General features: G+C 54.4%; 7 protein-coding genes across 7 annotated transcripts; 4 read left to right on the top strand and 3 right to left on the bottom strand.

The window, feature by feature from the left end:
- Positions 1 to 811: 811 nt before the first annotated feature.
- On the top strand, positions 812 to 2,032 carry A1O7_05717 (26S protease regulatory subunit 8; the record flags this gene model as incomplete). Its single annotated transcript, XM_007759725.1, has 2 exons — positions 812 to 1,046; positions 1,098 to 2,032. The coding sequence occupies 2 exons, from the start codon at positions 812 to 814 to the stop codon at positions 2,030 to 2,032; spliced, it is 1,170 nt and encodes a 389-aa protein (XP_007757915.1).
- Positions 2,033 to 2,230: 198 nt separating this feature from the next.
- Positions 2,231 to 3,196, bottom strand: A1O7_05718 (uncharacterized protein; the record flags this gene model as incomplete). Its single annotated transcript, XM_007759726.1, has 1 exon — positions 2,231 to 3,196. One exon carries the CDS (start codon positions 3,194 to 3,196, stop codon positions 2,231 to 2,233), a length of 966 nt encoding a protein of 321 aa, XP_007757916.1.
- Positions 3,197 to 3,970: 774 nt separating this feature from the next.
- On the bottom strand, positions 3,971 to 5,143 carry A1O7_05719 (uncharacterized protein; the record flags this gene model as incomplete). The annotated part of the gene is made up of 1 exon (XM_007759727.1): positions 3,971 to 5,143. One exon carries the CDS (start codon positions 5,141 to 5,143, stop codon positions 3,971 to 3,973), a length of 1,173 nt encoding a protein of 390 aa, XP_007757917.1.
- A 968-nt stretch (positions 5,144 to 6,111) lies between these two features.
- On the top strand, positions 6,112 to 6,826 carry A1O7_05720 (uncharacterized protein; the record flags this gene model as incomplete). The annotated part of the gene is made up of 2 exons (XM_007759728.1): positions 6,112 to 6,159; positions 6,188 to 6,826. The coding sequence occupies 2 exons, from the start codon at positions 6,112 to 6,114 to the stop codon at positions 6,824 to 6,826; spliced, it is 687 nt and encodes a 228-aa protein (XP_007757918.1).
- Positions 6,827 to 7,187: 361 nt separating this feature from the next.
- A1O7_05721 (C-4 methylsterol oxidase) lies at positions 7,188 to 7,990 on the bottom strand (the record flags this gene model as incomplete). Its single annotated transcript, XM_007759729.1, has 2 exons — positions 7,188 to 7,835; positions 7,904 to 7,990. 2 exons carry the CDS (start codon positions 7,988 to 7,990, stop codon positions 7,188 to 7,190), a joined length of 735 nt encoding a protein of 244 aa, XP_007757919.1.
- Positions 7,991 to 8,871: 881 nt separating this feature from the next.
- Positions 8,872 to 10,559, top strand: A1O7_05722 (uncharacterized protein; the record flags this gene model as incomplete). The annotated part of the gene is made up of 3 exons (XM_007759730.1): positions 8,872 to 9,146; positions 9,201 to 9,725; positions 9,776 to 10,559. The coding sequence occupies 3 exons, from the start codon at positions 8,872 to 8,874 to the stop codon at positions 10,557 to 10,559; spliced, it is 1,584 nt and encodes a 527-aa protein (XP_007757920.1).
- A 759-nt stretch (positions 10,560 to 11,318) lies between these two features.
- A1O7_05723 (uncharacterized protein) lies at positions 11,319 to 11,783 on the top strand (the record flags this gene model as incomplete). Its single annotated transcript, XM_007759731.1, has 1 exon — positions 11,319 to 11,783. One exon carries the CDS (start codon positions 11,319 to 11,321, stop codon positions 11,781 to 11,783), a length of 465 nt encoding a protein of 154 aa, XP_007757921.1.
- Between the last annotated feature and the right edge of the window lie 488 nt (positions 11,784 to 12,271).

Consider the following 12,271-nt stretch of genomic DNA (forward strand, 5'->3'; position numbering starts at 1 on the left):
AGATGGCACTGTTTACATTAGGTCAAGAAGTGGCCGAGGTCGAGGTGGTGTGGGAACAAGGCCCGCTGGGAAACGAATGTGGTGTATGCCCGGAAATATTGATAGCAGAGCTGAAGTTCTCTATGGATGAAGGGTGGTAGGTGATCGTCTACCCGCAGTCGCTGTGCTGGACCAAAGTGTGTATCTTGGCCAGGATAACACGTCAATTGGCGCACGTGCGATATACCGCCGCAAGTCAAATACGAGGCGATGGAGCCGAGCAACCCCAGACCGTGGAGGTGTCAAATGAAGCTCCAGGTGCTTGCAGCTTGCATCAAGGTATGACGGATGGTGTTGCAGCAGTGCAGTGGTCACAGTGGTGCAGTGGAGCAGTAAGAGAGCGTGTGATGGTCAGTGGCAGGCTGGTTGCTGTTGTGGGCTGGCACATGTTGTCCTCCCGTCTACACAGTAGGCACTGAGGGAGGCGAGCCGGCTTCCCGAGAGCCACCCACGGACCGCCCAAGTTACTGCCCAGAAGGAAATTGGGTCAAGCTGGAGTTGGCTAGCCACCTACCTCGTACTGTAAGTCAGGCTCGGCAGCCCCGGAAACCTTCACCGTATCGTAGCCGCGACAAGCGCCAACAGCCGCCGTCCGCCTCAGGCTGCGAAGCGCAGTCGCGTCCATCACTCCAAGTTGCCTTTACCTATTGATCATCGTCGTCCGCGAGTTTCTTCCAACACCACATCGGCTCAATCCATTTCTTGGTTTCAAAGTGCATACCAGCAGGCGACACACAGGCAATATTATTCGAACTCTCCGGATTCGCACACCATGGCGCTCGATAACTTCTACCATAACAAAATCGAATCACTCAAGCTCGAAATCATCCAAGGCCAAGCAGTCTTGCGGCGGTTAGAAGCACAACGAAATGACTACAACTCGAGAGTGCGCCTACTACGAGAAGAGCTGGGACTGCTGCAACAGCCAGGCTCATACGTCGGCGAAGTGGTCAAAGTGATGGGCACCAAGAAAGTCCTCGTCAAAGTGCACCCAGAAGGCAAATATGGTATTTGGAACATTTCACCTCATCTCTACCCGGGCTAACAAATCGGCGCAGTTGTCGATATTGCCGACAGCGTGGACATCGCAAAGTTGACTGTCGGCAAGCGGGTGTCCCTTCTATCCGATTCGTACAAGCTCGAAAAGATGCTTCCTTCATCAGTCGATCCCCTGGTTTCTCTGATGATGGTTGAAAAGGTGCCGGATAGCACATACGATATGATTGGTGGTCTAGATCAACAGATCAAGGAGATCAAAGAAGTCATTGAACTCGGCCTCAACCACCCAGAACTCTTTGAATCACTCGGCATCGCTCAACCAAAAGGCGTCCTGCTGTACGGCCCGCCCGGGACAGGAAAGACCCTGCTTGCCCGGGCCGTCGCCCACCATGCCGACTGCAAGTTTATCAGAGTCTCGGGATCGGAGTTGGTACAGAAGTACATTGGTGAGGGAAGCAGGATGGTCAGAGAACTGTTTGTCATGGCAAGAGAACACGCACCCAGCATCATTTTCATGGATGAAATCGACAGCATAGGTTCTAGCCGTGTTGAAGGCAGCAGCGGCGGTGACTCGGAAGTGCAGCGAACCATGTTGGAGTTATTGAATCAGCTGGACGGTTTCGAACCCACCAAGAACATCAAGGTCATCATGGCGACCAATCGACTGGATATCTTGGATCCCGCCCTACTACGACCTGGCCGTATAGATCGCAAGATCGAATTCCCTCCACCAACGGTGGAAGCAAGAGCCGACATTTTGAGGATCCACTCGAGGAGCATGAACTTGACTCGAGGCATCGATCTAAAGAAGATCGCCGAGAAGATGAACGGTTGCTCCGGTGCAGAGCTGAAAGGTGTGTGCACAGAAGCCGGCATGTTCGCCTTGCGAGAACGACGAGTGCATGTCACGCAGGAAGACTTTGACCTGGCAACGGCAAAGGTCCTCAACAAGCACGACGACAAGGAGGTGTCATTGGGCAAGTTGTGGAAGTAGTTGTGTGCCGTTGGGTTCCTTTTTCTGCATAGCGACCAGTGTAATACTACCAAGCAGCAAGGCAACCAGAAAAAGCACAAGGGGATAGAAGAACTGCTCCAGCAATCACAGCCATGGAGTTTTAGGGCATGTCTAATCGTCTATATCTGGTCTCGCATCTGCTGAAACGTTTTCATTCCTCGTGCCCTGTCGACACTCTCAATGCTCATACTCCATCCGTCCCTTGACAAACCCCCAGAATTCCTCGACCAGCTCTCTCTGTCCCTTACTACCCTCAGCCCCCCTGACAGCAAGATACTTGCGATGATCGACCGGGATCTCCCACCGCCCGGGGTTCCCATCGACAATGACACCTCCCGCCTCCTTAAGCACGACCCATCCCGCGCAGACATCCCACGCCCAACACCCTCCCTCCCAGTACGCGTCCAGCGTCCCCTCCGCCACCCCGCAGAGATTCAGCGCCGCCGACCCCAGCGCCCTGGCAGAGTGCACCATGGCGCCGCCTTCATCTTTACTCGCTCCCAACGCAGCCCACGTGTCGACCTTTGTCCGCCAATTCTCGCCGCTCCGATCACTTCCGTACTCGATCGCCACCACGCACTCGTCCAACCCAGTCAGTGGGGGCGCGGGTTGACGGAGCGGGAGCCGCCTGTCCTCCTCCGCCTCCCCCGCCACTTCGGCCGCTTCGGCAACTCTGTCGCCGCGAACGATCCGCACAAACGACCCCCGCCCTTTCACCCCATGGTACAGTCTCCCACTGAACGGGTTATACACCACGCCGACGACGGGTTCCCTACCCACCGCGAAGCCCAGGGATACGGAGACATACGGCCAGCCGTGCACAAAGTTCGTGGTCCCGTCGATGGGGTCGACGATGAATGTCGGTTCAGGCCCCAATTTCTGGCCGGGCACGTAGGTCTCTTCGCCCATGAAGTGGCAGTTGGGGTACGTGGTCTTCAGGTCACGCGAGATGAAGTCCTCGACTGCCTTGTCCGTTTCGGTGACGAGGTCGGCCGAGTTTTTCTTCGTGGATGGGTTGTTGGTACCGTCGGCGGGCAATGAGGCTGTGGCGGATGAGGAGGCCTGTGTGATCATTGCGCCGGCGTTGAGGGCGATGGCGATTAAATGATCGCGTAGGGCGCCGAGGTTGATGTTGTGGTCCATCTTGGGTGGTTGTGGTTTCTGTTGTTCGCCTGCAGGTAGGTGTGTGTGTGTGTGTGTGTGTGTGTGTGTGTGTGTGTGTGTGTGTGTGTGTGTGTGTGTGTGTGTGAAGCGCAAAGTCGACGAATTATTTGTGATGTATCATTGTTGATATTATGACTAAGAGTTAGCTATATATTGAGTACCAGGAGAGTTAACAGTTCTGTCTTCTACTCGTATCGATTATATTTATCCACCGTGCTTTGTATCATGTTTGGGTGAATCACCAATCGAGCTGGGCCTTGTGTCACGGAGGAGGCCACCATTGGCTCGACGCCACGCTCCATCCCGCGAGTGGTAAACGCAAAATTTGTAGACATCCGTCTGTGGCCCTCGTCGACAGGCGTATACAGCAAACTGCTCTATCAGAGTAAGGGATCTGGGTGCGCTCTCCTGGGGCTGCTCGTGTTTTATCTCCGACAGGCTCTTTACAGACCCAAGATACAGTATGGCCTACGATGTGTAGCTCTAACGAGCGACACTTATGCTTCATCTCGTCGCCTCATAGTCGAGCGGGAGTGAATCAAGTCCCGGGAGGGTAGTCAGAAATTCACGGTCATGGAGCTCATAGTGCGAGATTGAAGCGTGTCAAATCGACATCCATCCACATCGCGCGGCTGCGCCGATGTCACAGTACATATATACAAGTCGCTCGCTTATCCGAGGCTCATCGCATCGCTTGCTGATAGACAAAGACGTTTCTCATCGAATACCCCAGAAGAAATTCGTCACGTCATTTCATGAAGTCGCATTGTCAGGCGACACCTGATTCGGTCGAGCATCCTGATACTGAGACCTCGACCCGGGCCGGTCATCGCCGCCACCACCATAGATATCACTGTCCTCCGACACCTCACTTGCACTGCGGCTATGCTGGCCCGCGGGCAGCGGGACTGCCATGCCAATAGCCGACGCGGTATTGCCTCCTACTCGGCTTGGATCCCACTGCAGGGGTTTCCGCTGCTGTCGAGGAAACGGTCTTCTGGGGTCGCTGAAGCCAAAGGACAACGGTCTGAGGGGCCGCAATAATTGCTCGACATCGCCCATGCCGAGCCCTGGGTTGTTTTGCTGGCGCATGCCAAATGAAAGGATGGGGTCGTCAAGCGCGCGACGATATGCGGCTCGTTCGAGTCGCGTTTGATTCCAGGTGGAGTGTTTTTCCCGGAGGCGCTTGTTGTACCGGAAGAGGAGGAATAAAAGGGCAAGCAGGGCAAGGACAGGGAGGATCACTGCCGCGGCAATCTCGCCAGCTGAGAGGCTGGTTGAGGTGGTTGATGCAGGCGAGGAGGGTGAGTCGGAGCCCGAGCCCGAGCCCGAGCCGGACCCGGCTCCTGATGAACCGCCAGAGCTTGATCCTGATCCTGATGCTGACCCAGGTCCTGAATTCGAACCCGAACCTGAGCTTGTGCCCGTACTTGAAGCACCAATGCTTCCGGTGGTCGTTGGGATTACCCCGTTTGATGCTTCGTTGGACCCTGGCGAAGAGTTTGCAGAGCCTGCAGAGTCTGTTGTCGTCGCGGCCCCAGACAAGATCGCGTCGCCGGACGAACTGGGTGAGACACCTCCTGTGGATAGTTGGGTAGCGGTGCCGGATATTGTGATGCTTCCCGTTCCGGAGTTCCCTGTAGCTTGTGTTGTGGCTGTTGATATGAATACATTTTGCGTGCCGCTTGTGCCAGCGGAAGCTGCTGGAGTTTGTTGGGTATCTGTAAGGGACGCTGCGGGAGTCGCTCCAAATTGTTTGCCGGTCGAATCTGGTCCAGCGAATGCGGTCGCAAAGCCGAGGAGGTCGCCCGCGACGCTTTTGAGAGGTTCGAGCGGGCTGTAGATGTCTCGGTGCTGTAAGGGAGCAGACCTGACGGCGTAGCGGGTGAATACTAATAGTAGAGTTAGGAGCTCCAGAGGCGGCATTCTTTTCTGCAGTCAAGTCACACGTCGACCGCCTTGAATGTCGCAATATGTCCAGGATAGGTCGGCGCAGGGTTGCGAGGGGGAAAACGGCGAACAGGCACGCAGTCGTCGCTGGTGAGGTTCGTCGAGAGCAACCCACGGCTTCTACAGAACTTACCATGACTGGGCTCATCTGCCTTAAGATACTTCATCAACACGGAGGGTCTGTAATGAGGCCATGTACCTGCACAAGGCTTGCCAGAGTATCCCGGGATATGCTCAAGCGAATCCATCGCGCGGTGGCTGAGCAGCCGCGAAGGCTCCCACCAATACCAGGCCACCAGGCTTTTGGCCGTGGTTTGCACCAGAAGGGAAACGACAAGTGTTTCAGGAATTTATAGCAAGGCAGAACACCGTTCGTCGGTAGGATCGGAGCGGCATAATCGCACAGCTTGACAGGGAAGTGAGCTGTTTGGTGCTGCAGGCTTGGAATCTGGCTTCTTGATCATCAGTGGTTCGATCACAGATCGCTTGAGATTTTTCGAGATCATGAAACACGCGTTGAAAGAGTAAATTGGATGCCCACCGTGATTCCAGCGGAAAAAGAGGCATATCGCGTTGCCGTTGAAGAGGACGCTCATGCTACCCAAAAGAATATGATCTCGAGAAGCCGTCTTGACAACGACGAGACTGTCAATCAGCGTCGGGCATGGACCGGAGCTCGAAGCTTTGATGAGGCGCCCCATGCTAGCGTCAACAGACGCCAGTCCTGACAAGAAAGGCCATCTACGTAATGCTTGTCCAGCCCTTTAGTAACTGTTTACTCTGTACCAACCTACTTACCTAGGTAACGTTGCGTCTTTCTGATATTGATGGTCGCCAGCAATGCTGCAGCCTCATCATGTAGGAAACATTCGCATCACGCGTACCATCAGAGCATCAATCGGCAGGCACGTTCACCAGAAGTTACAACCTCGTTTTGGGTGGACATGTCTGCCTTATCCTCCATGGCACGCCTCATCTGCGCGCAGGAGCCTGTGCCTTTCCCCTACTGCTCCAATCCAGATCCCTCCTGATCGGCAGACCATCAACATCAGTCTAAGAGATGGCAAGGTCATTACGCAGAAGTTCTCCCCGACTCCCAAAGCCAACCTCGACAGGCTGGGAAAAGCGCTCAGCGAGCTGCTTCAGACCCCAGAACACCATACGGTGGTTGAAGCTGTGAACCAGGAAGCGAAGGACAAGGACACATCCACCATGTCGTTCGGCACGGTGGAATGGCACCTTGATTCCGAAGGGGATGCCATACATCGGCACACAGCCCTGCCTTCGACCACTGAACTGAACGTCATACAGGACTTGATCATGCGCCGAGCCGACGAAATGGGTCACCACCCACACATCAGTCGCGGGACGATTGAGGAAGAGGCAGACACGTACATGACCATCACCTGTACGACGCATAGTCCTCGCGGATTAAGCGTTCGAGACATGAGATTGGCGCAGAAAATCAATGAGGTTCTCACTGGCTTCGACACCCTCACGCCGTCGAATTTGGATTCGTCGCGGGACATGGAAGATGAAAAGCTGAGGATTGCGGCCCTGCGTGAGCGCATGGTCGCCGCGAATCGAGCGAAGATCAACGAGGCCCTTGACAGTTGTGGATGCGAGGCAGCAAAATCGAGGTCGACAACTCCGCCATAAGTCTCTGCGAAGGAGCCAGAATAGGCGCAACCTCGACGCCTGGAGATGCTGGTCAGAAGAATATCTCCAGGTGCGCGACGGAGGCTCTCCCGGCGTTCCCCTCCGTCTACATGCCCGCAAACACAACGTTGTCAAGATTGCAATTTGATCGTAATACCGGAGCACCACCATGGCAGGGCCAGGAATTTATGTCGCCACATCCTATCCTTGTCTATTCCGTGCCATCCAACGCCCTTTGTGCGTGACAATGCCGCCTGACCGGTTCTCCCATATAGACGTGTGTCCAAAATATTTACAGCGAAGGCCGGTGGACGCTTCTCCCCCTCCGCGATGCGGCCGTTTTCTGCCCAAAAGAATTATTTCACTCCGCCTTCACGTGGACGGCCTTCTTCTCTTTCCTCTTGTAACCCTCCGAAGCACTACCGACATCAGTTCCCATTGTGGCATCCCACCATCTGAACGAGCTGGCATAATTGCCGAGGAACTTCTCGTGATGGACATCATGATGGTCGGCACCCGCCCAGAACGGCAGGAAGTGATGCAGAGACCACGGGAACTCATATCCAGAATGTGCATCGATAGCCTGGAAAAGCCGACCCACGATCCACAGGTACATGGTGATAACATGCAGATTCTTAGTCAGTGCGCAGAAGGCAATAGGAATGCCGACACTTCCAAACGCGAGAATCATGGTTTCCAGCGGAGATGCGTACTCTGCCGCAAGCCCGAAAGGGGCGCTGTATTGATGGTGCAGTTTGTGGATCATTTTGTAGAGTTTCGGGGTGTGCAGGGCTCGGTGGAGCCAGTAATGCCATGCGTCCTCGAGGACGAAGAACAGTGCGATTTGCCAGACCATGGTATACCACGAAGGAAAGGGCACGGATGTTGACAGGCCGAAGAACTGGCACGCTGGGTGGAAGAGCCATATCTGAGGAAGTTCGACGGTGAAGTGGGAAAGTAGGACGAGTTTGGCGCAGGCCCATTGTTCGGCCAGAGTGGGCATTTTACTCTGTGTCGCCACGATATGTCAGTCTTCAGACGCCCTGGAAGCCAGGAGATAGGAGCACGAGCACGTACAGCCTGGATCTTATACTTCCTGAAATACGGAATCTTATCCATAATAATAAACGGCAGCGCTCGACCAAAGTAGACCACCTCATGCATGGTGAAGGACATTATCCCAGTGGCGAGTACATCGTTCTGCATGTATGCATACCACGCCGCCCATGCCTTCTCGAAGACATTTAGGTGCACGTTATAGGCGGCGATGTCGTTAAAGTAGTCGGCGTAGGTTGTGGGTGCACCACTGACGAAAACACTCGTGGAATTCCTGTAGAGCCAGAGAAGCAGGGGTTAGCTCGGGCCAAAACTTCGTATTTCTCGGAGAGATCTTGATTGCAGTGAGGCATAGTACGTACATGTCGAGAACGATGCAAACCCGTTTGGTTCAAAAGGATGCAGAGAACGAACCTGTTCCCGAGCAGCAGAAATGAATAGCAAAGTGAGTCCGAGGGGAGCAGAGATCAAAAACGCTCAGATCAACAATTTCATTATCAAAGGGACGATCTGGATCTAAAGCCAGGGACCGTTCTTGATTGGCAAATGTGGATGCACCGAACAATTTCATTGGGTCGCGCACAGTGGTGTCACTCGGTGCTGCAGCGCGGATTTGAAGCTTCCCGGTGGTGGAAGTGCGGTGGACTGACGCGCAGCAGCCGGGCGGTGAAGGCCGTGCGTTGAGTGGCGTGTCCAGCCAGGAGGCTCAGGAACCAAAAGCTTGAGCCTGAGCTGCCTTGGGACCTTGGGCGACCCACCAAGTGCAAACAAACCAAATGTGCCGAGCTTAAGGCGCTTACTCCGGACGTGGCTGTGACATCATTCGGATATCAACGCCCTTCGATGAAGCGTGTCGACGTCCCAGTGTAGAGGAAGTCATGCTTGGAGAGCATGGCTACAGGATCCAGTATAGGGCTCTGTGATCTCTGCTTAGATCCATTCTCTACCCAGGAAAGCAATCGAATCAGCTCGAGCGGGAGGCAGTCAACATGTCTGTAACTGCAACTGATACCATTGAGCTTACGCCTCCCGCACAAGTCGTCTCAAAGGTGCAGAAACAGTCAGTCCCGGACGATCAAGCGGTGCCATGTGAGGATGAACAAACTACACCTGAGCAGTCTCCTCTGAAGAAGGGTACGACGGCAGTTATCTTCGCTTCTATAACAGGCGTCACTGGCATCAGCTCTCTTCTTGCCGGTTTGGTAACGGTCGTTCTCCCGCCCATGGCGAAGGATCTCGGCCTCTCTGATGCTGTGCTTTTATGGTATATCTGACCCTAAGTCCGTCGCTGGGTGAATGTGCTCAATGGATATTTCAGGCCCTCCTCCATCTACGCCCTCACATGCGGATGCTCGCTTATCCTCTCTGGTGCTGTTGCCGATGTGGTGGGAAGCCGGTTTATGTACCTGCTCGGCTGTTTGCTGCAAAGCATCTTCACGTTGGCATGTGGGCTGGCAAAGACCAGTTTCCAGCTGCTTTTCTTCCGCGCACTTGCTGGCATTGCCATCGCATTCTGCCTACCGTCAGCAGTCAGCTTGATCACAACGTACTTTCCACATGGGCAGCGCAGAAACTTTGCATTCGCCATGATGGGCGCTGGGCAGCCCATAGGTTTCTCCATCGGCCTTGTCGTGGGCGGTATCCTTGCTGACGGTCCCGGGTGGCGAGTTGGTTTCCACATTGCAGCGGCTATTAACACCGTGTTTCTGGGTTTAGCACTTTTTGGTTTACCGAAACCTGCAGATCCGACACGGCTATCACTTGGCCGATTGCGGACGGATATCGACTGGCCGGGGGCGATCATCCTCAGCACGACACTCGGTCTGCTGTCATATGTCTTTGCGTAAGTGATTCGATCCCATCCGGCAGGAGTCTGGAGCTGACAGGTCTTAGTGTCCTGACTGGGAGCGTCTCAAGCATTAAATCGGCCACCAACATCGCCTGCCTGTCGACAGCCATAGCACTGATCCCAGCCTTCGTCTTCTGGGTCGGGCGGCAAGAAAAGCTAGGCCGTCCAGCAATTATTCCCAACTCACTCTGGCGCAACAGAGTATTCACAAGCATCTGCATCGACGTCTTCCTTGCTTGGGGTGCCTTCAATGCGACCGAAACCCTTCTTACATTCTTCTTTCAAGATGTTCAGCACCTCAGTGCCACACAAACGTCTCTGCGTTTCTTGCCAGCTCCAGCATCTGGCATTGCAACAAACATCGTCATGGGCCTCGCTGTCCACAAAGTCCGTGCCGACTGGGCGGTCATAGTCACCATGGCAGTTTCCTCCATTTCGCCTCTCCTAGTCGCCATCATGAAGGTCCGTGCGCCTTACTGGGAGTACGCCTTCCCAGCCATTGCTCTGAACGCGATCGGGCCAGACGTGCTTTTTACCGTTTCCAATCTTGTCATTACCGCGGCATTTCCGGAAAAGACTCAAGCATTGGCGGGAGGCGTCTTCAACACTGTGGCACAGATTGGTAAAAGTGTTGGGCTGGCGCTTTCTGCTGTTATTGCCGGGACTATCACGATGCAGTCAGGTTACCCGGAAAAGCACGGGCCAAAGGCTCTGATGGAGGGATACAGGGCTGCATTTTGGTTTATTCTCTCTGTCACTGCGGCGACGCTCGTGGTAAGCTTGTGGGGGCTAAGGAATATCGGAAAGATTGGCCACAAACGGGAGTAAATACGATACCGACTGCATTCGCGGCTGGTTCCTAGGGATCCATAGTATCTTGTGCGAACTTCCATCTCCCTAACGTGTCATTGGCGTGGCCATTCGTTTTAAGGCGAAAGTGGTAGGTCGCGAGGTACGTTCACTCAGCATTTCGGCCTTCAAATGGTTCGCAGGATTGATTCTGCGAATCATATGCCCGCTGCGGCGCAGATGTCGTCTGTCAACCGAACTCTCCGGCCTCAGTGGTCCATGGCCACGGATCATCTCGATTTCGGCACGCTCCCGTGTCAGTCGACTGAATGTCACTTCGGACACGTGGGTTCCTCGAGGACAAGCATTGGCATCTCTCGGCGCGCATTCGTATCCCCTCCCAGTACCATACATCATTGCGCGGCGGGACCACGGACCATTGCCCGGTCATCTTGCACAGTTCAAGCGCAGCTTATCCCTGGCCCCGCCACACCCATTATGCTGCCACGGGCTTGCAATGCGGGTTGAGGGGGCGGGTGGTTTCCTGTTGAGCCTGTCAGAGTGCCTCAGAATGTCCATCACCACGGATATAAAGTGGCGAAGCACCCATTCTGTCCATGTCTCAATTCCAAAGGTGATAAATGAAGAGGTCTTGACTATCGCTGACCTAGGACGCTCATTATACCCGGGCAATTTGTACTTGACCCAACGTCGACTGCTCAACATACATAATTAGTGCCCCGTCGCGAAAAGCACCTCGAGTTACCCCGTCCTCTGTACGAGTAGCATCTCAACAACATGTCGGTCAAAGAGCCAAGGTCCCTCTTCGACCGGAACCCTCAAAGCCAGCCGTCGCGACCTGCGAGCATCTTCTCCGCCCAGTCGATTGATACCGTCGTGGCGGATCAAAGCTACCGAGGCTTTCCCTCGGAGCAAGCATACCTCGACGCGTTAAAGGCATGGGCGCAATCGAAAATGTACTACGAGGCTGATGAGCAATTGAGTGGCTTCTACGGCAAAAGCACGGTCGACGATATCCTCAGCAAACAAGGAACAAGCAGGGGTACGAAGAAGAGCGTTAGAGAACAGAGGAGGGCGACAGTGGCCCCTCAGCTCGGTACTGTCGCTGAACACAATGGTAGTGCCGCAGCGCTGTCACGACACAGTTCTGCGAACGCAGCCGTGGATAATTCGACTATGCCACCCGAGAGCAAGGGGAGCAGGTTGAAGCGAGTCTTTGGTCGGCGGAAGACGATTGTATAGGTTGACTCTAGGAGAATACCAGTGCCCCCAGCAAATCATCTAGGCCCTGGAGGTTTCAGATGTTGAGCACCGGAACAAAGATTCATTCCTTGAATTGACGACGAGGGATACAGCACTTGACGAATCAACCGAGGCTTGACATGTATATATTGCGGCATGTCTAGACTCCACGCTCGGCTCTATCGAACATCTCCTTCCAGCCCTGCGAAATTCACCTCGATCCACTTCTAAGCTTCTTGGGCGTTGTTGCGTCTATCCTGTCTATCTTGCCATGATATTCTAAATGTCGCTATTCCGAGCCATGCCACCAGCGCGATCTCTATCTTTTCGAAGGTAAAGCTCTTGAATATGAAGGCCCATCCCATGCTCATCCTGCGACAGCATTGCGTGGTCTTCGGACTCCACGACCACTGTCTCTAGCAGACCTGCTATGATTGCCTCAACTACTCCAAGCAGCTGTTTTCAGGCCCGGCGGCTAACGTGAGAAT

Source organism: Cladophialophora yegresii (assembly GCF_000585515.1).
Source record: "Cladophialophora yegresii CBS 114405 chromosome Unknown aczIN-supercont1.4, whole genome shotgun sequence".
In the NCBI taxonomy this organism is placed as follows: domain Eukaryota; kingdom Fungi; phylum Ascomycota; class Eurotiomycetes; order Chaetothyriales; family Herpotrichiellaceae; genus Cladophialophora; species Cladophialophora yegresii.